This window comes from Echinops telfairi, unplaced genomic scaffold, assembly GCF_000313985.2.
Source record: "Echinops telfairi isolate 266 unplaced genomic scaffold, ASM31398v2 ScPeMD7_5927;HRSCAF=6808, whole genome shotgun sequence".
Classification (NCBI taxonomy): Eukaryota; Metazoa; Chordata; class Mammalia; order Afrosoricida; family Tenrecidae; genus Echinops; species Echinops telfairi.
Window position 1 is genome coordinate 207,360 of NW_022109827.1, and position 27,150 is coordinate 234,509.

The window sequence follows — 27,150 nt, forward strand, 5'->3', positions numbered from 1 at the left end:
TGTGGGCTTTGTTGCTTCTGAGCTAGATGGCCACTTGTTTACCTTCAAGCTTTTAAGACCCCAGACGCTATATCTTTTGATAGCCGGGCCCCATCAGCTTTCTTCACCACATTTGCTTGTTCACCTGCTTTGTCTTCAGCGGTTGTGTCAGGAAGGTGAGCATCATAGAATGCCAATGTAATAGAAGAAAGAATTCTTGCGTTGAGGGAGTGGAGGCCCAATGAGTGGAGGCCCAATGTCCTTCTGCTACCTTAATACTAAACTTATAAATATAGGCACATAGATCACCAAAGGGACTGTAGAATGTCTTTATGTCTCACCACTCTCCAAAATCATACTTCGGCAAATTTTCTCTCTTGGCCTCTTTGGTGAAAATAATTGACTCTGCTGTTGTAGATGATAAATTGCATCTCTCGTATTTTAGACAGATTCTTTTAAATACTCTCAGTGGAAGAAAGATTTAGATTTGTCTCTCGAAGTGAAATTTGAGAGTTTTCAAAAAATCAAATCTTGTGTTTGAGATAAGATCTTAGGTTTTTCAAATTTTTTGTTGTTGCTTATTTTGGGAGGAAGGGCTAGCAAAAATAAGATCTGACATTTTGAAGAAAGGAATGTTCTTATTTGACTTATAAATTGCCTGAACTAGTTTCAAGAGAAAGATTCCAACGTTGTTTAAGGTAGGAATTGACATGAATTGATAGAAAATTACAGCTTCCAAAGGTTTTTTGAATTGAATAATGCTTATTTGGATGTGATTGATTTGGTATGGTTGTTTTAAAATGTAATCATTGTTAAGACTTTATCTTAAATAGGCTTATTTCATAGGGAGGGTACCTTAGAACATAAATAATCTCAGTTTAATTTAGACGGGATATTTTAAATTAGATACTTACTTTAAAATTTTCTTCCTTTATGAAAATGCATTTACCCAAACTCACTGGCATTGTGTCATAACAACCCTGTACAGTGGCAGAGACCATAAATCTTTATAGGAATAGACACATCTTTCTCCCTTGGAGAGCTTAGCAGGTTTGAACTGCCAACCTCGTGGGTGGTAGCCCAGCACCTAGCTTACAGAGGTGCCAGGGGTCCTTTTCCTTCTTGATATGAGCAGACTATCCAGAAAGGAGAAAAATATATATATATATATTTAAGATTCTTATTTATTAAGTGAACATTACTAGGATCACATTTACAGGGCCTATTATTTTTCTACCCACCAGATATAATTTATTTTCAGTTGTTGCATCTAAATATTATCTGTATATAAGACTATAAATAGAATGATCCAAAATTTTGAATATTAACCAGTCACATTTAAGTACATCTTGTATTTTTAAATTTCAAAATATTTAAATTCAGAACACTTTATATATTATAAGAGAACATTTTATATATTTTAAGCAACAAATTAATTCCCATATATGTATTCCTGTAAACCTAATGTTAATACAAGGCTTCCCCCGCCCCCCCACAATGCTTGATGTATTATAAATCAGATAATTTACAAAGGTATATTTGAAATTCCAGCATTATTAAACTGCTCACTGAAGCAAGTGTCTTTTCACAGCTTTTCAGCATGAAATTGCCTTGTTTTAACCAAACCATCATATTTCACTTTCTATCATAAAGGAACTAATCGTCTGATCCGAGTTTACTATAAAGGGAGGGATGGTAACAACCTTTGGGAGTAGCATAGGGCCCTGGGTGGGGCAAGTGTCTGCCATCAACGTCTGTCCTGTAGGTGGGTGATTAGAACCTATAGAAGCAAGGCTGGCTGCTGTTTCATAAAGATGGCAGCCAGCCAAACCCAAGGGACAGTTCTCTAATACACGGGGCCACCATGATGTGGAACTGACAAAAGGGCAACAGTTCGGGTTTAGGTTTGGTATGGGGGGGAGCACCTCTCCTCTTCAAATGTTTCATGTGTCTGCGTCTTGTGCTCTGCAGAGAAATGGTCAATGCATGGTTTGCTGAGAGAGTTCACACCATCCCTGTCTGCAAGGAAAGCCTCCGAGGCAACACGGAATCCTGCTCTTGCCCCTCGCAGCAGACCACTCGTGCAGACAGCAGTGTCCCGGGGACACCGACCAGGAAAATCTCCGCTTCTGAGTTTGACCGGCCCCTTAGACCCATTGTTGTCAAAGATTCCGAGGGGACTGTGAGCTTCCTCGCTGACTCAGAAAAGAAGGAACACATGCCTCTAACCCCCCCAAGGTTTGCTCATGAAGAAGGGGACCAGTGCTCGCAGCTCCTGGAACTAGTGAAAGATATTTCTAGTCATTTGGATGTCACAGCCTTGTGCCACAAAATTTTTTTGCATATCCATGGACTCATCTCTGCTGACCGCTACTCCCTGTTCCTTGTCTGTGAGGACAGCTCCAATGACAAGTTTCTTATCAGCCGCCTCTTTGATGTTGCTGAAGGCTCAACGCTGGAAGAGGCGTCAAATAACTGTATCCGCTTAGAATGGAACAAAGGCATTGTGGGACACGTGGCCGCACTCGGTGAGCCCTTGAACATCAAAAATGCATACGAGGTAAGTAGGGAGCCATCCGAGGACAGGTGGGTGGGAGGCAGGCGGGTGAGTGAGAATTACTGTGTTGAACGGTGGAGGGACTTGAAACAGGAGAAACAGATACAGTAATTGGCCTACTTATTTAAAACGACTCTATCGAAGAGGTTCCCCGTCTCTTAAATGCGAGAGTTTAGAGAGTGTCTATAAAAAGTCAAAGATAGGGTCCTGAGGAAAATCCTGTCTTGTTTCCTCCTTAATGATAGTTTAAGATAGCTCATCTCATTGTCATCTTCTCTTAGCTTTTTACCCAGTTTTACCTAATAATGACTGACTAGTCATCATGCTACCTTCACGAGAACTTCTGAAGATTTTGTCGACATTCTACAATGGTAGGCTTAAAATAAACGAATCAAAATCTGTTGGAACAAAAGGAAAGAAAGAGCAGCCCATCAAAACATCTCTCTTCATCAATTCATTGAGCCATATTCATCCAAAATCAAAATTGATGCCACAATTACATGTTCTTCCTTTTCATTCTCTATTTGACCTGTTTGCTTTTTAAACAAATAAGACTGGACTTTTTTAGTGGTCATTTTTACACTAAGGTTTTCTATCCCGTTTTCCCCCTCTAACTACCACTAGTCTTTAATTACAGTCTTAAGGATTACCTGATAAGATTCTTACATTTCCTGTTTAAGAGGACCCCATTAACTAATACAATGATGGATTTTAAACACAAACAAAACATGACAAGTTGCATGACATTTGGTGGCATTTGGCTTGTTCTTATGTGATTTGAGGGCCCAAACTATTGTATTGGCCCTTGCTTTACGGGGCCCCGTTGTGACACATGAACCTCTGCCATGAGTCCATTGTGACTGCTAGCGGCCCTGTGGGACAGACCAGAATTTCCAAGTGTAAAGCTTTGCAGGAGCAGACAGCCTCATCATGGTACTGTTAGTGGAACAGCCGGTGAGTTTGAACTGGCAGCCTGGGGGTGGTTAGCAGCCCGGTGCTTTACTTCCTCTGCCACCAGAGTTCCTCAAATGTAAGAGGAAGCTGATCATAACGTGCCAGTCAGAATGTGGCAGACTCGGAACAAGGTGGTGATCTCTAGGCAGCGAGATAGGGGAAAGTCACTGTGAGAGGCAGTGCCTGCTGTGGACCCTGGAAAGTAGGTATGATCTGAGTGGATCTGTGCCTGGTGATGTAAAGAGCAGTGTGAAGAAGATGTAGACGAATCAGTCGGTGTGGAGATACCTGGGTGATACGCAGGTGGAACATTGGGTAACAGAGTTGGGTGATTAGTGGGGTCTTGAGTGCCAACCTGAAAAATATATATGTGGTTCAGAACCATGAGGAACAGTTGAGGATCGGTTAAAAGGGGAACCCGTGTGATTGATTCCCTATGTGTTTGAGAAAGAGGAATTTTATATTGATTATCAGATGGTGTAAAGGAAGCCATATTGGAAACCGAGAGGAAAGAAAACTATTTTAACAGGTGGAGAAAGGAAAGGCCCAAACCTGGATGGAAACTGGCCTTTAAGATCAAAAAGAGAGAATGGATTTCAGATGAAGAGGGAGAATCTCCTGGACTTGTCAGGTTGTAGGAGAAGGAAGGGAATGGAAAAGAGGAGTTGAAACTGACCCAGATTTTGAACTTGGGTGAAGGTAGCGTTCACTGGTGACAGGGAGGAGTTTGGGGAGAGATGAGATAGTTCGGGTAGAAAAAAAATCTTGAGAACTTCTTCTTTCTCAGAATCCATTCTGTGGAGAAGAAATGAAATTTGTCAGCATAATGTATTCATTTGTTGATTCTATTTGACAAATGTAACTGTCTCTTGGAGCTCTCTTCGTGACCTCTTGGGGCTCTGTAGTAACTTCACACTAGCAGATCCAAGAGGGGTATTAAGGACACAGCTGAAGGGTGTCTGTCAAATCTACAGAATTTCCTTCCTGTCTTAGGTGACAGCTGGACTTCTGATTGTCAATAGCACTACAGTCCCGAGTACAGTAGGGTCATGAACACTTCAACTTTGCTGAGAACGCTTTCATTTGTCTGTGTGGTCCTGTGTTTCTCCAGTCCCGAGGATTCTTCCCTTGTATGCATTTTATTTAATCTACTTAGCCTCCTTAAGTCATCAACAATGTGTGCTTTGTTCTGCAGTCAGTAATGCTTTTGTTCTTCTGCTGCTCTCTGAGAGAGGCCCAGTGTCCTGGATTCGCAGTGCTCCTGGCCTGAAGCTCTTAGCCTGTGGATTCCTCATGTTGCCACTTCACCCTTGGCCCCTTCGATGTACGTTCACCGTGGTTTCTGCAGAAGTTTTTCATGTCCCAGGAATTTCATTAGGAGCTGTGGGTCCTCCGTGACTTCTTATTCACATTGGTATTAGCAGTGGAAGTCAGTCAATCATTACAATCAACTTCTATCCAAATTTGAATAATCCAAATACTGCCCCAGAGCCCACCCGGTGGTGCAGTGGGTTATGCATTATGCTGATGGTCACACGGTCAGTCGTTCCAACCCCTAGGCCGCTCATGGGAGAAAGACAAAGCTTTCTACTCCTGGGAAGATTGCAGTCTCCTCCTATAAAGATCTACAGCCCTAGAAACCCACAGGGCGGTCCTACTTTGTCCTACGAGGGCACTCATGAGTCAGAATTGACTCTCTGGTGCCGAGTATTTTGGGCCTTTTGTGAGAGGAGCTAACAATTTCAAAATACATTCTAATGTTTTCTTCCTCCCCAGAAGTTGTTCTTTAAGTATGTTATCTGTAAAAATTGATGATCTAAGAAAATACACTTCTAAGTTTGTCTAACCACACATTATAATGCATCACCTAGAGGTGGTTGTGAAATAGAATAATGCTCAGATTCAAGCCATGAATAAAAAGTAGTCTCATTGGCTCAGTTAATTGTAAAGAATGATCACCATTTGGTTCACTTATTTGAAACTTTGCAATATAGTGTAATACATTGGAGAATTCATTTTTTAAATAATAATAACATGTTGACATATTTAAACTATAAGGCAAGGGCCAAAACTTTGACCCATAATTCTGGATTAGGCCTTAGATTGTTTATAGTCTGAATTAAGGCCATTTTCAACTTTTATACATTTCCCCCGCCCCCCCCAAAAAAAGGAGATTAAAATGCTCAGAAACTGCTGAAATATAAGTACAGGGTTTCATGAGATGTATAAACAGCCTTCACAAAAGAAGCAAAAATCGTGTTGGGAAAGTTGGAGGTGGTCCATGTTCATAGGAGACGTTTCAGAGCGAGAGATCCTTGTCCTTGAAGGCACAGAAGGCTCACACTGAGCTACAGGGACGTGCAAATCTTGACAGCTGAGGAGATGCTGCTTTTAGCCTGAATTTAAGTAAGACCACCTAAAGTGGCTAACTTTTGAATGTCCTTTATTCCTTTGTTATTATTTGTGTAAACTGTATAGTTTTTCTTTCTTCTAACTACTAATTCATCTTTGTCTAAATGACGTGTACTTAAATTCATCTTTGTCTAAATGACGTGTACTTAAATTCATCTTTGTCTGAATGACGTGTACTTACAAGGTTTGATGCCTTTCACAATGATGAAATTGTTACTCTGAGTAACGAGGTAAGTCTACAGTTAGATATGTCTAATCTTATGAATCGGAAAAATCGAATCAGTCTTTGAACAGAAATTGAATTTCTTTTTCCTTACCAGGACCCTCGGTTCAATGCTGAAGTGGACCAAATTACAGGCTACAGGACACAAAGTATTCTCTGTATGCCAATTAAGAATCATAGGGAAGAGGTAAACCAATTTTCCATTTTATAAAAGGTTATTTGTAAATCTTTTTCTGCTTGGAAAAAAATTTTGTTTACTGGGCATATATTTAAAATATTATAGTGCTAAATTAATGATAAAGTCCTTAGATGTTCACCTTGATGTTCTTTATTTAGAGTTCAGTTGAAAGATTCAGTCTGGAGGAGAATGAGCTGTAGTCTTTGATTTATAATTAAATTTCAGATGTCTTTCTCCCCTTTCCCAGAAAATCTTATTCTGATATTATGATATGAAATTATAGTTGAGACTGAAACCAGTTCATTTCATATTAAACTTTAGGTAAGTGTTTAAGCCATTCTCATTTTGTAAATGTGTCTTCTATTGCAGTGGTCCTCAGCTGATATCTTTGGATTCAAAGTGAGGTTCTGAAAAAAATGGGAATGTAGCTAAATCTAAGTAATTGTGCAAAATATGCTGTGAAGTCATGAAATGTAAATGTATGTTGGTTCATATTTTACTTAACTAGAAGATTTTAATTCTGTCAGCACTGTTTCCTCTTTTATACTTATTTAAATAAAGCTAGTCAATATATTATAAATTAAGCTGCATATTTTAAGTGAAGTCTCAATCCTGGTTGTATTTTACAGCTAATTGGGGGAACTTCTAAATAATCGTTAATTAAGGCAGAATCTGTAGGGTGGAATCTGGCTGTATTTCCAAAGCTCCATAAATATTCCTAGTCAGATTTCAGAATCACTCCTCAAAATGTAAACATCGAAAGACTCATAAACAGTGGTTATTAACCTTAATTGCACTTTAGAATCACCTGGGGAGCAGTTTTAAAAACCGTACTGTCTAGAATTCACTCCAGGTCAATTAAATCAGGATCTTTGGGGTGTGGATGCAGGCATTCATGTTTCTGACGGCTCCCGTGTTACTGTAACTATGTAGCCAGAGTTGTGAGTTTCTTCCAAAAGTATTGAAACACTTTTTTGTTCCTTTTTGATTTATATTTATGGCACCTTTTCTGTTGTCCATCTAATTTGTTAACAAGATCTGGAGACATACCTGTTTCACGGTGTTTTCTCATTTATTTTCATTAGTACCGCCTGCACCAATTTCTCTTCAATTCATCCTGTAGTCTTCTCTTCTGAGAATTTTGCTAAATCTGTTCTTCTAAAATATTAATGTGCTTATGAGTCATCTGGGGATCGTATTAAAATGCAGCAGGCTCTGAATTTTGTAGGTCTAGGGCGGGACCTGCGATTTTTCTTTTCTAGCAAGGGCTGATTTCATGCTGATGCCGTTGGTCTGCTGAGCAGTTTCATTAACAGTTTCATTAACAGAGACCAAAATAGGTGCCTTCAAGGTGGTTTCTTGAAAGATGTTACCAAGAGCCCCCAATAAAATGATTAAAAAATACAGATTGTATAAATAAAATGGGAAAACACTGTTACTAATAATATTTACTACTAAAAAGATATGCGTATTAGGTTAATTAGTTCATGATTAATTAACTTATTAATGAATAAGTAAAATTAAAAAGGCCAATCCTGAATGCTGAGGTAGCAATGATGCTAATATGTTATGAATAAGTTTGCCAGTTAGGGCAAATGTAAAATGTCTCTTGAAGTATTTTGGGGGAGTACTTGTGCTAAAAATTTATCTGATGTTTATGTGAAATCAAACTCGATTGAATGTCCTATATCTTAGATGGCAGAAGTAGGTATGAAACAAGGATTTTGATTTTACACAATTAGGGAGAAAACTAGGGCCCACTAGTGCTCAGCATTTGGTAAGTAGTCTTTGAAATCCAGACCCCCCCAAACAACTTTACACTGGCACAAGGACTTGACCCAGATAATGCTCTGATTAGACTCTTCTAAATAGTATGAGTAACCTTGCCAGCCATGTGGTTTAGAGCTAGAGGTCATGAGAATGTGTGACCCTGTCCCTAGGGCAAAGTTGGTGCACTGTGCCTTCTACAAAAGAGTATGCATGTTCTGTACCTTTAAGACTACAACTGAAGATGGCTTAATGTTTTTAAGAGAACAGTTGTGTCGAAGTATAATGTACTTGGGATAAAATTCACCTGTCATAGGTGTGCATGTGATGAGTTCTGACAAATACTTATTATGCAGTCACATAACTACCATGACAGTCAAGATACGGAACGGTTCCAACCCCTCAACCACCCCCCCTTACACACTCCTTTCTAAGCGATCCTCTGCCCTCCCAGACACTTGCCCCACAGTCACTGATCTGCTTCCTGTTACTATTGTTCTGCAGTTCCAAGGATGCCACATCCGTGAAATTCTACTGTATATAGTCTTTGAGTCTAAATTCTTTCATGTATTACAGTGCTTTTGAGATTCATGCATGTTGTACGTAGTTTATTATGGCTTATGACTGCTACAATAGCTTATTCATTCATTTATAAACACTTGTGTTGTTTCCAGATTTTGTCAATTTTGAAGTAAGCTACTATCACTGTTTCTGTTCAGGTCTGTCTGTATATGGAAATAAATTGTCATTTCTCTTGGGCAATTATTATCTAGGAGGGGAATTGTTGGGTAGTGTGGACAATGGTAAGGGAGGGGCCCTGATGGTGCAATGGTTGAAGCACCCGGTTGCCCACCTGAAGATCAGTGATTCAAACCCACCAGTCCATTCTTAGGAGAAAGCTGAGACATTCTGCTTCCATAAAAAATATTTACTCCTTAAGAAACTCTATGGAAACACAAGGAATCCAGGACAGATGATGACCTGGACCAGTGGTGACCTGGAGGGCGGAGGGAGGGTGGGGTAGAAAGGGAGAACCAATTACAGGGATCTACATGTGACCTCCTCCCTGGGGGACGGACAACAGAAAAGTGGGTGAAGGGAGACATTGGACAGTGTAAGATATGACAATAATAATTTATAAATTATCAAGGGTTCATGAGGGAGGGGGAGCAGAGAGGGAGGGGAAAAATGAGGAGCTGATGCCAGGGGCTTATGTGGAGAGCAAATGTTTTGAGAGTGATAAGGGCAACGAATGTGAAAATGTGTTTTACCTAATGGGTGTACGTATGGATTGTGATAAAAGTTGTATGATCCCCTAATAAAACAATTAAAGAAAAAAAAAAGAAACTCTATGGAGCAGTTACACTCTGCCCAACAGGTTACCGTGAGTCACTTGAGTTGATGGCAGTCGGTTTGAGTTAAATTTTTTTGTTTCATTGTGGGTGGTAGTTAAAGCAGATAGAAGAAATGGTGAAATAAAAGAGTTGAATAGAAGATTTGTAAAGGGTGTGTATTAAGAAGATGAAGCGCAGGAAGCACTCACTAGTGTACTCAATCGTATGCCAGGAAATTTGGACAGCAGCCACCTGGCCAACCAACAGAAAGAGTTCCATATTTTTGCCCATTCCAAAAAAAAGTGATCCAATAGAAATGGAAACAATCAAAGAGTATCATTAATATCACATGAAAGTAAAATTTTGCTGCAGGTATGTCAAAAATGGTTGCAGTGTTCCATCAGCAATTCAAGCTTGTTCAGAAGAGGAAGTGGGCTATCATTGTTGATATCAGAGGAATCTTGGCTAAAAAAAAGAATACTATAAGATGTTTATGTGTGTTTTATTGACATTGTTTGGATGTATGTGTCATCAAAAATTATGGATGACATTGGGAAGAATGGGAATTCTAGAACACCTAATTATGCCACGCAGAACCTGTACATAGACCAAGAGACAGTTGTTGGGGCAGAACAGTCACATACAGCTTCGTTTAAAAGGAGGCAAGGTGTTTATCAGGGTTGTATCCGCTCACCATACCTAAGTCTGTATGTTGAGCAAATAATCTGAGGAGCTGAACTATATGAAGAAGAACTTGGCATTAGGATTGGAGGAAGGTTCATTAACAACTGAGATTATGCAAATGAGACAACCCTGTTTGCTGAAAATGAAGCCACCCAGAAGCATTACTGAGCTATAGATTATACTGAAGCGTAAAGAGAACACAAGTCTTCACAACTGGACCAGAAGATAACATCATGGAAAAAGGCAGAAAATACTGAAGTTGTTTGGATCTTATTTTACTTTGGATCCACAATCAGCACCCATAAAAGCGGAAAGGCCAGGCATTGGCTATATCTGCTGCAAACCACCTCTTTAAAGTGTTAACAAGAAAGATACCACTTAGGAGAGGAAGGTGCATCTGACCCAAGCCTGCATCTTTTCAGGTACCTTTCATGCATGTGAAACCGAGACAAGGAGAAGGAAGACCAAAGGGAATTGTATTATGGCAGTCACAAAGGATTTGAAAATACATTGCACTTCCAGAAGACCAAACAAATCTCTCTTGGAAGAAGTGCAGTCAGAATGCTCCTGGGCAGGAAGGCTTCTTGGTCTAACTACTTTGGGACAGGTATCAGGAGAGTGTAGTCTGGAGAAGGACATTGTGTGTAGTGGTAAAGCGGAAGGCCAGTGCAGAAGAGGAGGAACTTCATTGAGCTGCATTGGCACACTGACTACAGTCATGGGTTCAAACATAGCAATGACGGTGAGGCTGGCGCTGTACCAGGCAGTATTTTTCTTTATTGTACATATGGTCACTGGGAATCAGATGTCAGTGATACCTAATGACAATAACATGGTAGATTATGCTAACTTTCAAACTCTTTTCCAAATCACTGGAACACATTTGATTGTAACACAATCAGCAATCTGTTAGATTGGCAATATCATATGAAGCAACTCTAAGTTGCTTCATATGATATTGCCAATCTTTTTAACTTTAGCCATATCATTGGGGGAAATTTGATAGCGTGAATGTGTGACCTAACTTTCAGTCTAGGGCCCCACTGCTCAATGAGAGATCTGACGATAGTGGCTTCCTGAATGCCCCCCTCCTTCTTTTCTTAACTCTGCTCCTGCTGCCTCTTCCTCACCACATGATGACACATGACCACATGATAGCATGTGATGCTTACGCTCGCCATTGGTTTCCACAAAGTCCACTCACACCAACCCCTTCAGGAGAGAAAACAAAATGCAATAACTTCACTGTAGACTTAGAAACTTTATTGAAGTGGTGGGGGGGTGTTCCAAAACACAGCTTTTCGAACATCTTCAGACCTCCATTCTCTATCTCGGGTCTCCTCGCTCCCAGATTTACACTGACTGTGTCTAAGATGTTTCCTCTGATAATTAGTTCTTCAGAGTGAAAGAACAAAGCAACAGTCAAAACAGTAGACATACTCCTAGGCTGACCATCTTTTTTCTTTTTAATCGTTTTATTAGGGGCTCATACAACTCTTATCAAAATCCATACATACATCCATTGTGTAAAGCACATTTGTACATTCATTGCCCTCATCATTCTCAAAACATTTCCTCTCCACTTAAGCCCCTAGCATCAGCTCCTCATTTTCCCCCCTCCATCCCCGCTCCCTTTTCCCTCATGAACCCTTGCTAATTGATGTTATTATTTTGTCATATCTTACACTGTCCGATGTCTCCCTTCACCCACTTTTCTATTGTCTGTCCCCCAGGGAGGAAGTCATATGTAAATCCCTGTGATCGGTTCCCCCTTTCCACCCCACCCTCCCTCTACCCTCCAGGTACCACCACTCTCCCCACTGGTCCAGAAGGGATCATCTATCCTGGATTCCTGTGTTTCCAGTTCCTATCTGTACCAGTGTACATCCTCTGGTCTAGCCAGATTTGTAAAGTAGAATTGGGATCATGTTAGTGGGTGAGAGGAAGCATTTAGGAACTAGAGGAGAGTTGTATGCTTCATCATTGCTACCCTGTACCCTGACTGGCTCCTGTCCTCCCCGTAACCCTTCTGTACGGAGATGTCCAGTTGCCTACAGATGGGCTTTGGGTCCCCACTCCGCACTCCCCTTCATTCACACTGATAGGATTTTTTGTTCTTTGATGCCTGATACCTGATCCCTGTGATACCTCGTGATCACACAGGCTGGTATGTTTCCTCCATGTGGGCTTTGTTGCTTCTAGGTTGACTGCCTTCATATGAAAACGTAAAGTGGCTGACTGAGCACCAAGGACCTAATAAGATGCCGTATACAACTTCCAAAATTATCTTTAATTTTAGAGCTATGTAGCGAAAGTCTAGGTGGTTGGGGATTTTATGTACACACAAGTGTACTCCCTGTCATTAAACTTGAAATCATAACTGACAGTTGCGCTCATTAGACTTTCAGGAATAATTGTTAAGATTACTTACTCATAAGTGACATTAGTTGTGCTTGAATCTCATCTTTACCACTTATTGTGTGATCAGATGGGATTAACTAATCCCTTGGGACTTCAATTCCCTTGTCTGAACAATGAAGGTGAGACTGGTTCCTACTGCATAGGGTTAGGGTGTAGATTATGTGTGGTGATGTATGCAAAGGACTCAGTATAGTTCTGGGCAGATGATCATTGTATATCAATTATTTGTTTGATTGCTTGAAGGAGACATAGAATTAAGTGAGCTTTTAAGAGAGAAAGGGAATGAGAGACTTGTGGGGAGAGGTTATCATCCACATCATATCCAGCCAGCCAACCTTCAGCAAACCTTCGGAGTCCTGGGTGGTGCAAACAGTTAACACATTTGGCTACGAACTGAGAGGTTGGTGGTTCAGGCCTACTCAGTTACCTTGGAAGAAAGGCCTGGTGGTCTACATTTGGAATATCAGGTATTGGAAACTGTGGAGTACAGTTCTACCCTGGCACACCTGAGATTGCCATGAGTGGATTAACAGTATAGCAACTTTTTCCGTGGAGTTGGTTCCAACCCGTAGCTACCCTATGTACAACAGAATGAAACTCCGTTCTCACAATTCTTGTGTTTGAGCCTGTTGTTGCAAGCACGGTGTCAGGCCACCCTGTTGAGTGCTTTCCTCTTTCTTGTTTCCCCTCTACTTTACCAAGCATGGAGTCCTTCTCCACAGACTCGTCTCTCCTGATACAACTTTTGTTAAAAGAAAAATATTCTTTTTTTCCCTCGGAAATGAGGCAGAACTAACTTGATGTCTCTGCTTTGCATTAATCCAACTTACTGAGTCAGTCCATATATTTCTTAACTCATTGCTCAGGGACCTAAAATGAACTGTGGTTATTAAATATGGTGGGAAGACTGCCTTGGGTCCCCTTTACTTACGCTGGTTTCTGAAGGCACCGGCAGTCACTCCAGAAGCTGTTGTACTGTAGACAATGAAAATATGTCAATGTTCAAACGAGGCTAGGTGAGGTAAAATGAAGAGGATTTTCAGGTTTAGTTAAACGTCTCAGTTGCTCATTTGTCTCTTCTTCTCACAGAGTAAGTTTCAGCTAATGAAAATGGTCAGGAATTCTTTCTGTTAATGTCTAAACAAGTTCAGTAGATTCAGCGATGATTTTTAGAAGTCAGAACCATATGTGTTTCATTAATTATGTGTCAGAGGAGTTGGGGGGAATGGTTTTCTTGCGGGGGAGGGAGGGTGTGTTTTTTTGTTTTTGCAGTCTATTTCCAAAGAAAATGGGGCTAATGGGCACCGTGGAGAAAAACACTGAAGATGCTGAGGAGGCTAAAGAGATTTGTTTTGGAAAGGTCAGAGAGCTACTGGTGGCGGGTGGGGAATAAAGAAAGACAAAAAGTAAAGGGAGATAAAAGAAGAAAGCTAGCCGGGCTGGAGAGGAAAGAACTTTTGTCATTGCGTGCCGTCGATTCTGACTCTGTGACCTTCTCAGGGACATGGGGCCAGGTGTTTCCTTCTGCTGCGCAGCTGGAAGGTTTGAACTCTCACCTCTTTGGTTAGAGGCTGAGCATGTGACCCTCATGGCATTAGGGCTCCTGAGGCGTTCTGACCTCAGGATCCTAATACAGGGAAAGAGGATTTAAAACAAAAGTCTACTGCGGATGATGACTGCAGTCAACTTGCGATCTCGTTAGCATTTTCCTGGTAAGCTGAAGCACACATGTAAACGGCTGTTGATTTGAGGAGGGAGGGGACATTGGTGGATTTAACGTGACTCCCAAAGATGGAAACAAGGAGACTTGTGCCTACGCCACTCTGCTGACAGACTGTTAAATAAAGCAGAGACGGAGGGAGTGGGTTCTCAGTGGCCCTTCTCCTCAGTGCTTTCTCTGCGGCACGAGTCCTCTTTAAGATGTTAAAAAGCACAGGTGTCACTTTGCAGACGAAGATGCCGCTGACCCAAACTCTGATACTCCCCTGCAGATGAAAGCTGGATATTACGTAAGGAAACTGAAGAATGGATGCTTGGGATTATGTTGTTGGCAAAGAACATATCGAATATACCATAGACTGCCAAAAGAACCAATAAATCTGTCTTGGAAAATGTACAGCCAGAATGCTCCTTTGAGGGGAAGATGGAGAGCCATCCTCTTCTGTGCTTTGACATCTCATTAGGAGAGACCATCATGCTTGCTGGATTGAGGGTCAGTGAAAAGGGGCAAGACGCTCCATGAGAGAGATTGGCGCAAAGGCTGCAACCAAAGTTCGAACATAGCAATGATGGTGAGGATGGCACGGGAACTGGCAGTGCTTCGTTTTGTGCCCCATCCCTGTGGCTGTGGGTGACAACCAACTTTCTGGCCCCCAACAACCCTAAGAGGAATTCATCCAGTAAGCAAGCAGTTGTGCAGAGGGGTGGGGAGGTCAAGACCTCATCTCATGCATCACCTTAATCTGGGCCAGTCTGTTCCAGAAAAGCCGTGCTACGCAGAGGAAGAATAAGGCAAAAACCTCCACATCACAGTCTGTGAACTTCGCAGGTTGTTATCCAGTTTCTTTCTGACAGTGGCTCGATTGGTCAGACCTGGATATGTGGACCAGTTTTAATTTTTGTCACTTGGCCTAAACATTTTGTAACCAGACAGGGTTCTTTTATGTTTAGTAAAGACGCACAGGAGAATTCAACACCTTACCTCTGTGCTCTGATGGCCTTTTTCTAAAATGCTATCCTGCCTGAAGTATTGCTCATTGCGTGACGTGGAGTAAATGAATGTATTTATAGGACCTGCACCAATGTAACCGACCTGAGATTCAGAGCTCTTGTTCACCTTCCTAATTTGTCATTTAGCGCCTGCTGAGTTGCCCCTGGAGACCATTTGGAGGAGCCTATAGGAAGTTTGAGGAGGGACATTACTAAATAAAGCAATTTCTCTGCAAAGTTCTTACCGATCTGAATGGGAAGATTCTGTTTTATAATGTCTTTCATTGTAAGCAAGGGGCCTTGGTCGTGTAGTGGTTATTATGTGCTGGGCTGTGATCTGCATGATTGGCCGCTTGGAAACTACTAGTAGCTAGCTCCCAGAGAGAATAACTGGGCTTTCTACTCCCTGAAACCCACAGGGGGTGCTGGGAGTCAGCCTTGACTCAATGGTAGTGAGTTTGTTTTTTTGTTTGTTTGTTCAGTGTCAACTCCAGTTATTAAGTAGGAACCTGATTTGGAACTGGAGGCTGTGTTGAATTATTTTATTTAGTTAGTTTCTATTTTATTTTTTCTCTTTATTTATTTTTGATGTCAACTTTGTGCTTTCTTTTGTAACTTTTCTAATGTAAATTAAATGAGAGTTTACATTTCAGATCACTATTTTTGTATCCTGTTTTTACTTCATCATACTTGTTACTATCCTTGTAATGCTTAGTGGGAAATATCACAAATAATATATGATACATTTTTTTTACAATGTGAAAAAGGACTTTTTTAGATAAATATCTAGTTATCTTCCTTTAAAGCACTCCCCTGGCGATACTTGAAATACTGATTACCTGTAGCATTGTTCTCAATGCAGTGAACCCTAAACAGCTCGTTCTAAGGGAGGTGAAGTGACATCGTTTATGATGCCACTTGTGTGACATGTCTAGACTAGGCAGGTGCAGAGGGAGAAGTCCTTGATAAGGTGGTCAGCAGGGACTGGGAGTTGGGCGAGAATGGGCAGTGCGTGCTTCAGGGACCCTGAGTGTTTGTCTGCAGCGATGGGAGCTTCAGAAGTAGATCAGGGGAATGACTGCACAATTGCTGGGTGTAATTAATTAATGTCACTGAATTTAAAAAATAATGGGAAAAAAGAGCCCTGACGAGATTTCTTTTAAAGTAGCAGCTAATTTAATGTGATGTTTATGATACTCTGAAGCAGATTTACGGCCTCCTCAAGGTCATTATGTCGCCCTGATTTGGAGGAAAAACAAGTCGTCAGTAGAGTCAGAGTTTAATTCAAACTGCAGCGGACAAAGCACGTGCTGCCTCGACTTTGAACTGTAGGCCTGTGTCTGTTCATTTTAAAAGACTTGTTTCTTCTCGTCCATTTCCCACCAGAGTCGTTTGAAATTGTCCCTTGAACTTACTTGTCTGCATTACTCTTTCATGTGATTTTGCTGTAGAAACAGAAGTGTTTTGCAGTCTCCATTTGCCTCGGATTTGATGTCATGCCTAGTGATGTCAACCTCACCCCGGACAGTACCCTTTAAGTGCTAAACAGATCTATTCTATGAAGAAGACAGTAACCATTTTTCTAATCCTGCTCATTTAAAAATACGCATCTCATTTATTTCTCCTACATTACCTTGTTTCGACAAGTAATTATTGAATCACTACATTTGTAGAGCAGTGATCCAGACCATGATGATATTTTTTAAAAATAGGGGGAAAGTAGACCGTATACAACAAAAAATTAGATAGCAGTACAGAGTGCCATGATAAATGTCAAGTGAGTTGAAGATGAATTCAAAGGACAGAGACTGTGATTTGGGGAGGTAGGGCAATTCCAGAAGAATGAGAGCTGTGGGTTTACACACCCAAACTTTACTGTATCCCCCTTGCAGTTTTAAGAAAAGAAATGCATCAGTGTGGCCCCTGGTACTTGGTTTCCATGAGCGGATCCTGCTTATGACCTGGTGCTCACGGGGTCAATGGGGACTTCCTTGCATTTTACGAGCTTGGGAGACCCTCAACAAGATGGGCGGGGGAGTGACTCAAACATGACAATTGTGCGGACAAACAAGACCATCCTTCTGCTGCGCCCGGGTCTCCATGAACTGGAACCCGCTCGGCACCACCTACCAGCTGCAGTGCCAACAAGCTGGGAATAGGTCAACTTTTCAGCTTTATGTGTAATCTTTAATTCTGAGTCAAACTCAGTGGAAATAAACAAGGTTTAATCATAGACTGTCAGTTGACCTAGATCTATTTTAGTCTTTAAAAAATGCCTGGCTATGTCTTGTATTTTTTTTTTTAACTTATAAATTGTTCATTGCATCTATTCCTCTGGAATATTCTTTCTGGCGGCTCTGTTTTAGAAATAAAATAAGTGCTTTCCGGGTTCCATGTGTATGTAATTGTCACGTCACAATGGGGGTAATTGTCCCCCCCCACCTTCCTTCCACGTTTCCCTTTTAAGTAATAAGTGTACCTTATGGAGAAGCAGAGGATGCCCACTTTCCTATGGGGAAAAATGCTTCTTTGAAAAAAATGCATGGAAAACATTGTGCTAATAGGCTAAATTCCTGAGACTATACTACTGGTCTAGGAAAAGGAGTGAATAACATCTCGAGATAGAAGATTAAATTAGTGGTAGGCAACCTCGACACGGGCAATATCTTATTTTTACTGCTCAGAACATTTGATTCACGCTGAATGCTATGTTTTATCTTCACTGATACATTCAGGATAATCATTCCAGCATATAATTTTAATTTGATTTCTAATTTTAATTTTGAGGAACTTTACATAGGCCCTACTAATGAGTATTCTCATAAGCACGTGAAAGTTAGACATTGACTAAGGAAGACTGAAGAAAAACGATGCATTTGAATTGTGGCGCTGGAGAAGAACCTAGACAGTACCATGAGTTGCTATAAGGACAAAATGATCTGTCTTGGACGAATAAGGCCAGAGTGCTCATTAGAGGAAAAGATGGCACGACTTTGCCCTACATACTTTGGATATATTGTCTCAAGAGACCAGTCTTTGAAGAAGGACGTCATGTTTGGGAAAGTAGAGGAATAGTGAAAGAGAGGCACTGGAGAGGAATTGACAGAATGGCGGTAAGAGTGGGCTCAGACATAGGAACAGTTGTGCGGGAAGGCACAGTACCAGGTAGGGTTTCGTTCTGTTGTGCCTGGGGCCTCTATGGCTCGATGGCACCTAACAACAACTACTGCTGATGAGTATTAGAGATCTAGAACCAATTGCAGATAAGAAAAAGAGCTTTTCTTTGTGTAATATCTGACCCAGATAAAATACTTGAGTAGATGGTGATAACTAAATCATCTTCTTATGTTTTGGTCAAAGTGCTGTCCTCGATAGAAGTCCAGTTCATGCATGTTCAGGTTTTTTGCAAACAACACATGTTTGAACATGTTTTTGCAACCACTAGATGCCTGCAGACATAGTCTCTCGGTGTACACTGGTCTTCCACGCCTCACTCCAAACTCACTGCCAAGGAGTTGATTGCCACTCTGAGCCGCCCTGTTGTTACCGTGCCACTAAGTCAGCTCCAGCGCAGGAGGCCGTGCACAGCAGAGCAAAGCAGGGCCGGCTTCTGCACCATCGTCACGGTGCTTCCTATGTTTAAAACCATGGTTGCAGCCTCTCAGAGCAACCAATAGGTTGGCAAAACAAAATAAATATGTGAAAATCCTTTTATTATCTTTTAAGGCAACCAAAGAGCCTAAGAGTTTTTATAATAGCAACCTTAACAGGTTGCCTGAAAGAAAGAACGCTCTGTCAAAACCGGTGAATTCCAAGGGGATCTTCTGATCTAGTTCAATTCAAGGTAAGGGCAAGTCCTTTGGGGGATCCCAAAGCGATCATCTTGTAGATTTTCTTGGAGAACACAGGATGATCACTGGGGCTTACTATGAAAAAATCTGAAGAAAATTGTCTTGTTGGGAAAAGGGTCAGAAAGACATTGTTTCCATTTTAACAATACACCTGCTCATTCACAAAGGCAAGGGCAGTCCTATGGGGAATTTCCCTAGGAAACTCTGTCAAGTCCACCCCACAGCCCTGATACTGCCCCAGTAGACTTATGGTCTTGCCCCAAACTCAAAGAACATTTAAGGGGATCATGATTTTAGTCCCTTTTTGGTGGGCTCTAAGTACAAAGTAACAGAATACTCTGGGAGAAGAGTTGAGAGAGATGAGAAGGAGAGGTTGAGAAACAGTAGCTTCACATTTTGATATTTGGTTTAATAGAAGTTTCTATGATTTTATAGCAATGCCTCTTGACTTTGTCCTCATAGCCTTCAAAGATTTAGTGGAAAATATATATTATCTTTTAGTTCCTTTTTTCCATGAACTTTTTGAATTCCCCTCACGTATGAAACATCTGTATTCATCTTTGATGAGCTAAGATCACACATGCAAAAGTGTTCTATACAGCGTTAAATACTCTGTATTACTTCTTAGTAAGTCCTCTTAGTAAATATCCCTACTTGCTTCTCTTCTACCAGTGTGGAAATTAACAGTCTATGCTGAATTTAAATGAAAGAGCAAATGGTCCTGGTTTTATACAGCTTTTGATTGATCGAGCAAATACTTTGGGAGCCACCTCTGGCCCCTTTCATCTGTACAAGAGGGGAGGAGAATCCAACTTCACGTTTGCCCAAGGATAATTACTGTGCCACAGAGGTCAGACATGCCACCATCCTCCCAACTCTTATTGTAGTCCAGTAGCAACCATCCTTCCCAGTGTTTCTTAGCACTGATATATACCCAAAGGCTGTCTCACTCTGAATGCCAAGCTCCTACCCAAAGATACTCACTCAGCTTTACTCCTCCCATGGGCAAAGAAACCCACTGCTCCGTCCTGTGGTCCCACTTCTCCTGTGTCTTCTCTGCAGAGGGATTTGGGATGAGCTCTTCCCCTGGCTATTTCTTAATGGTCGTGATTCTCTCTTCCTGCTTCTGAGATGGCTGAATGTACACCTTGCAGGATGGCTGGTGGTTTCAGGCTGCCGACCTTGCAGTTTGCAGCCCAAATGAGTTACCCATTACACCAGTATATCTCCTATCAACAATTATAGAAAGTCATGATAATTGATTCAATTACACCACATTGATTGCTTTTTTACTTCACCAATTCCTAGTAGCAAAATATCTTTAGCATTGGAGATCTGCTGCTTTGTTTTAAAAAAAAAATTAGTGGTCATGAGTACTATCCTGGTTATCTTTTGCATATTAACCAATTGTTCCAAACTTACCAACATTTATTATTGTTCCAAAGTACAAACACTTGCAAATATTTATTATTTCACAGGTCCTGTTGTTCAAGGGTCGCTTGGAGGTCTTACTCAGGGTTCTAATGGCATTGACTTGCACTTGAGTATCCACTTCCAAGAGGGTTCACCGAGATGGTTGTTGGCAGAAAGTCTTAGTTCCTTGTCATGCGTCCTCTCCAGAAGTTGAGTGTCTTCACAACTAACAGGTGACTTCCTGCAGAGTGAGTGATTTAAGAGGAAATAAGCAAGAAGGAAGCAGCAGTGTCTTTAATGACTTAGTCTCTAAAGTTGTGCACTGTCACGTATTGCGATATTCTGAGCTTTAGAAGCATGCCATTAAGTTCAAATCCAAACAGGAGGATTAGGCTGTACCTCTTGAACTAAACAGTGTCAATTAATTTGTAGAAATCTATAGCACCATCAGAAGAACCAGTATGTTTTGAAGAATTATTCTCCTTAAAACAGGCCAGAGGATGAGAGGAATTCTTGTTATTTAAGATACTATTTAAAATCTTTTTTTTCCTGAACTTTCATGTACCTCCAAAAGAGGAATCACCAGAGGCAGCATAGACCTACTTTGAAAAAAGAGGTGGTGGGTTGGAGTGTATACTTTTTAAAACAAAAAGATTGGCATGAATAGAGGAAAAAGAGGACGTAAAAGGTTAAAAGGGGAAGACGGGGAAAACAGGAAGATGTCTGCCCCTTCCAGCTGTTGCAAATGATTAAAAGGCTTCAAAAATGCTCTGCTGTTTACCTGTATTTGACTTTTTAATTGTGACAGAAAATGGTCGTTGGTAAATGTTTAATGGATCTTTCTGTACCATTTTCTGCTTTCACTGATGAACCAAGAGCTGAGGTAACCAATTTGCTACTTTGAGGTCATGTTTGCTTGCCCAGCAAATGGAAAGAGGGACGGTCTTGGAGATAATGCCGTAAGTGGGGGTGAGGGAGCATCAAGCAGTCTGAGGACAAATTGAATTAAATGGTAATGGAATTTCTCACAAACTTTGAAGGCTCTTGTGTAAGTAGGCAAGGCAAGACAATGAAGAATTTATCTAAAATGCCATACAAAGGAGACACTGGTGTTTGCTTGTTTTTAAAGATCTCTTACCTGTGTCTTATTGACCATGCAAACTGTGTGGGTGGTAACAGGTTATGGATAACATTGGGCAGAATGCATATTTCAGAATACTTACTTGTGCTCATGTGGAACCTGTGTGCAGACCACGAGACAGTCCCTGGAAAATAACAAAGAAATGCTGCGGGGTTTAAAAATCAGGAAAGCTGTGCATCGAGATACAGATGTATTCAGACTACGCGCCCAGTGGTAGAATCTGTGAAACTGGACTAGAAGGAAAAGAATGTGGCATCAGGATTGAAGGAAGACCCATCCTCAACCCGCTGGAATGCAGATGACGCAAGCTTGCAGCTGAAAGCCAAGAGGACTCGAAGCATTTACTGATGAAGATTAAAGACTGTAGCCTTCAGTATGGATTACAGCTCAACGTAAGGAAAGCAAAAACCCTCACAACTGGACCATTGCAACATTGAAATAATTGCAAAAGAACATGGAAGTGCTTAAGGATTTCATTTTACTTGACCCACAGTCAACACCCATGGAAGCTGCAGTCAAAAAATTGAACAACATATTGCATTGCACAAATCTGCTGCAAAAACCTTCTTGAAACAGCTAAAAGGCAGAGCTACCACCTTGAGAGCTTTAAGATGTGCTGACCCAAGCCATGCCATTCTCATCGGTCTCGTGCATGTGAGAGCTGGACCCTGAACAAGGAAGAATGCGGAAGAGCCCGTGCCTTTGAATTACAGTGTGGGTGATGGATATTGATGATACCGTCAACTGCCAGAAGAGCTTTACTCTCAGAATACTATGACCAGTCTCCGGGGAAGGATATGCTTGGTAAAGAAGAGCTGCCAGAAGGACATAAAGACCCACCGTGAGATGAGATGGGTAGACACCTTGGCTGTTACAATGGGCTCAAACATAGCAACCCCTGTAAAGATGGCACAGAACTTGGCAGAGTTTTGTTCTGTTCAGTCCTTACAAGTTGGAACCGACTCACTGGCACTTAGGAACCACGAGAATTTGTGTCCACAGCATAAATGCTGAACCATTGTCTCCTTCCCCTGACTATATGGTTCTAGCCAGAGCCACATAGTTTGGCACTTACTAACTTTGGATCATTAAGTTGTATGTGTGTTCATACAGATAGTGTATACCCACTCCTCGCTTAGTGATATGGTTAGATTCCAAAGACCACATGATTAAGCAAAAAGGGAGGGTGACACTATCATTATATAACTGCCAGAATACATCATTATATAATTGCCAGACCACTGAGAATCATGGCCCACCAAGTTGACACTTAGCTTTATCCTCACAGCTTGGCATTTGTTACGAGGAAACATAAGTAGTGGTGTATAAAATCGTAGGGTAATAGATTTTTTTACTATTGCCGTGAATGTGAAACATCAGATGAGCTAGTTGATGAGTGAGTCGGTACACTAAATCTACAGGAAGAGGAGCTGATAAGGAGGAGCTGGCCGTAGTGTAGAAGAGAGATAAACCCGGAACAAAAGAACAAGGAGAATGGAATGTTACATTTCTATTTGAGAGGCTAAACAATTGATTGGGTGTAAGAGCAAGGGAAAAGAAGAGTCTAGAATTCTTTCTAGTTGGTGTGATTGGTTTTACTGGAAAGGGTTATGATATATAACTGAAACTCTTTGGGAACAAAACAATTCTCTTTTACTTCGAATACTTGTTTTACTATATTAATATTTCTCTCTCCTCAAATCTCAACTACTGCTCTCTGCCCTCACACTTGGGAGAAAGACGGGGCTTTCTCGTCCCACAAAGAGTTACAGTCTCAGAAACGCACCGTGTCCTAGAGGGTGGCTATGAGGTGGCATTGACTCAATGGCAGGGAGTCATCCTCTCTTAGCTGATGGCCTTGCTTACTGTTTTCATAAAAATGAAAGTAGAGCAATTAGAGAAGTACTTCCACAAGCGAACTTCCCTTATCACTGTCACTCTGACTGTCTACATACCCTGGATTCCCTTTCTCTTCTAGGCAGGAACTGTCTCTCAACCAGCAAAGGTCAGCCTCCTGTTTGTGTACCACATCTCATCCCATCTCATTTGTTCAAGGACACGGCTCAGTAGTACTTCCCCTCTCTGTCCAGAATCAGCAAAAATTCCTCTTTGTTAAGTTGGTTCATCAGCGTACAGATATGCCCGTATTCCTTCTCAACTTAAAAATAAAATGGGGTATCCTTCTTTATTGGCCCAACAACATGCTTAATGCTTCTGTTCTAACCTCTACATTGTTGTGTTATTCTTGGGATCTTGAAAGCAGCCATCTAAAGTATACCAATTGGTCTCTATTTGCCTCGAGCAACAAAGGGAAAAACAAGGTAAAAAATCGAAGAAGGAAAAGGAATGTGTGTCTAATTAACTCCAAGAACAAGCGCCTCCTGTGCCCTGAGACCCAAAGACCAGGGTCGTGCCCAGCTACGCTTACTCGGCATTTTGATCAAAGATTTCATAAACGAGTCTTGTTCAAAAAGAGGAAGATACAGAGCAAAATGTCAAATTCTCATGGACTCCAAACTTCCTGGAGCCATGCAGAGTGGACAAACCCCTGAAGCTAATGTCCTGAGCTAATCTTTAAACCTTAAGTCAGAACTATTCCATGGAATTGTCTTAAGACCAAACAGTGGTTTAGCTTAAGTAGTAAGAGAAGGTGAGAATGGTTGCCCAGCTTGAAGATTCTGGTCAGTGTCACTTAATTACACATTTAGAAAATGTTGAACTGGTGCATGTTTTGCTGTGTATATTCTCAACAATAACAACAAAATAATAAATAATTACTTGAATGAAATAAAGATCAGTAAAACTCACTATGTCATTATGTTGGCAAATAAAAAACATAGAGAAATTGTTCATCACAATGTTGAGTAGTGTTCTGGGTGGTAGAATTCAGTCTTGAGGGAAAATAAAGTACATTTATACTTAAAAGAAAAGCACCCACTGGGGCCCATCACCTTAGGGATCCCCATGTTTCTCTAATGACCACGAGAGCAAAACTTTTTGAAGGTGTTGTCCACCACGATTGCCTTTCCTGTGCCCTTCTCTTTTGAACGGACTCCATGCAAGCATGCTGCCTCAGCACTCAGGGGAAACCCGTCACCTCCTTCAGGCTGTTAAGTTATGGACATCTGTGTTCATCCGGGTAGACTAGAGAAACAAATCCAGGGAGACACTTGTGTGTAAGTGAGAACTTTATGTCAAAGAGCAATTGTACATTAAGAAAACATCCCAGCCAAGTCCAGGTCAAGGCCATAAATCTGGTATTAGCCCATATGTCCATTCCCAGTCTATAAATTCTTCTTCAGACTCATGCAGCCATGCGATGACAGGGTGAAAGATCACAGGCTTGTGGATCCAGGGGCGGAAGAAACATCTCAGTGTTGGCGTGGGTCTCCACGTGGCTCCTCCAGCTCCAGGCCTCGGGTTCCATCAAGAGGTCTCCATGTGGCTTGTCAGCTGGAAGAGAGACCAAGTGTCTGCGTGTGTCTGGCCTCCAGTGAGCTATTTATCTCCTTAGAGCCTCTAAATGAGGTCATCAAGCTGCGACCTGATTGACAGGCTAGACTCCACCCTTTCGCAAGTTGCCAGGAGATTATGTAACTGGCACAACATTTAAGTGGGGCTTTCTTAATTGAAGAAAATAACCATCATCCTTCTTCCCTGCTCTGCTTTCTCCTCAGCCCGCCAGCCCTTAGTCACCACCTGACATCCTGCCTGTTGATTTACTGGGTTGATTTGTGTGTCTCCTCTCTTCGATCACTGCTACGTGGACACTGATACAATCCCACAGGGCTCCAGGCACTCAGTTCAACTCTAATAAACAAAGTGTCTTTCAACCCCGTTAATACTAACGTTAATTTTAAAATGTCGTCCAGCCCATTAAGTGTTTCAGTGCCTGGAACTTGCTCTCCTGCCGCCCTTGCTGTGCTGTTTCTCCTCTGTTTGTCGTGGGTGCACATTACCCTGTAATTATCGGAAGCTTTACCAGCACAGCCTTTGCCAGGCTGTAACGACACAGGTCCGGTAGAAGCGCAAGCACTGCTGGAACGCACTTGACGTTGGCTTGTTGGAGTCCACATCCAACAAGAGTGCCCCGGATGAGCCTGTGCTCGGCAGCCCAGCACCTGGCAGGACTGGAGACACCTCCCTTAAAACAAATGTTAGTTAGTCAGTGGATCCAAGGCTCAGGAACAACGTTTAGGCAGTGTCACATGTAACGGTGAGCACAGTGGTGGGGTTATTCTCTTTACCAAGTATGACTCATACAGTGTATCATAAGATCACAATTTCTGAAACTGTATTTTTGGACGTAGTCCCAATTAGGCGGAGAGGCAGGACGTGACAAGGACAGTCTCCAACTGGGAAGTAAACAGGAGTGGATCTGGGGTGCTAGCAGAAAAGCTGTGTTTCCTGGCCCCTCTGTGCCACTGGGGGCTCGTCTGCAGTTTCAACTTGAAGTCCAAGTGCACGGGGTGGTTTTGAAAGTCTTGATGAGACAAGGAAGGTGACAGTGACCAGCACAGAGCGCTGCACTTAGTGGGGGCTTCTGAAAATGAGTAGTTGATCCTTTTGAGAATGCTTGCTAGGCCAGGCAAGTGGAGGAATGGAAAGTTTAAACCTCAGGAACGTGCCCTGCCGGGGGAGGGATAGCAGGCTCTTCTCTGCTATGTAACCCCTGTGTCCCTGGCAGTTTGTGGAAGGCGTATAAGGAGACGTGGTTCACAATGCCTATGTGCTGTTTTGCCTCAAGAATGACTTTCTGTACCAAGGTCCCGGGACTGGGAGGTTAAAGGCTTTGTGTCCCTGTTGCAACTTCCACCACACTGGCCACTACTGATGGTGATCCATGTATGAGGAGGCCTCAAAACGTTCATGAAAAAAATGGAATGAAAAGATAAATGGAAGTGGGCCATTGTGAATCAATCACAGGGCTTCCGTTGGCTTAGTTTCAGAAGTAGATTGCCAAGCCTTCCTCCTACTCTGTCTTAGACTAGAAGCTCTACTGAAACCTGCTGAGCATCGTAGTAACACACAGGCTTCAACTGATGCATGGCGGCTGCACTTGAGGGCCATCAGCTAGAATCGAGCCCAGTTCTCCCACACTAGGAGAATGGTGATGATTTTACCACTGGACCAGCAGCATCATTGCTTAAATGCTAGTGTGGCAGGGAGTTTAATACTTGGCAGGGAAGAGGAATTTTTATTGTGCAGAAGGATGAGAATAAACACTAGGATCAAGAAGTATGCCCAATGTCCCCGGCCGGCAGGACTCCAGTCTTGGGTTGGCTCCACTCCCACTGTACACTTTGGGACAGGCAAGCTGCTGACGGCCCACTGTCCTGGCCCATCTGGGGAACATCCATTCTGCCGAATAGCACAGTGCATATGATCAAGGACTCACAGTGCATATGATCAAGGACTCAGCCTTACTGAGATTGCTGGGAATTCATCTTGTCACCCAACATGTTCACATACCAGCAACAGTTACTAAAATATCATGTCAATTTTAATTAAATTAAAATTCACATAT

General features: G+C 41.8%; 1 protein-coding gene across 1 annotated transcript in view; it reads left to right on the forward strand.

The window, feature by feature from the left end:
- The window catches only part of PDE5A (phosphodiesterase 5A), a 165,101-nt gene that overhangs the window by 27,852 nt on the left and 110,099 nt on the right, over positions 1-27,150 (forward strand). Inside the window, exons 2-3 of the mRNA XM_045295841.1 lie at positions 1,951-2,539; positions 6,223-6,312. Of these exons, the coding sequence (XP_045151776.1) occupies positions 1,955-2,539; positions 6,223-6,312 (675 nt within the window). The 5' untranslated portion in view covers positions 1,951-1,954. The remainder of the gene's footprint in view (positions 1-1,950; positions 2,540-6,222; positions 6,313-27,150) is intronic.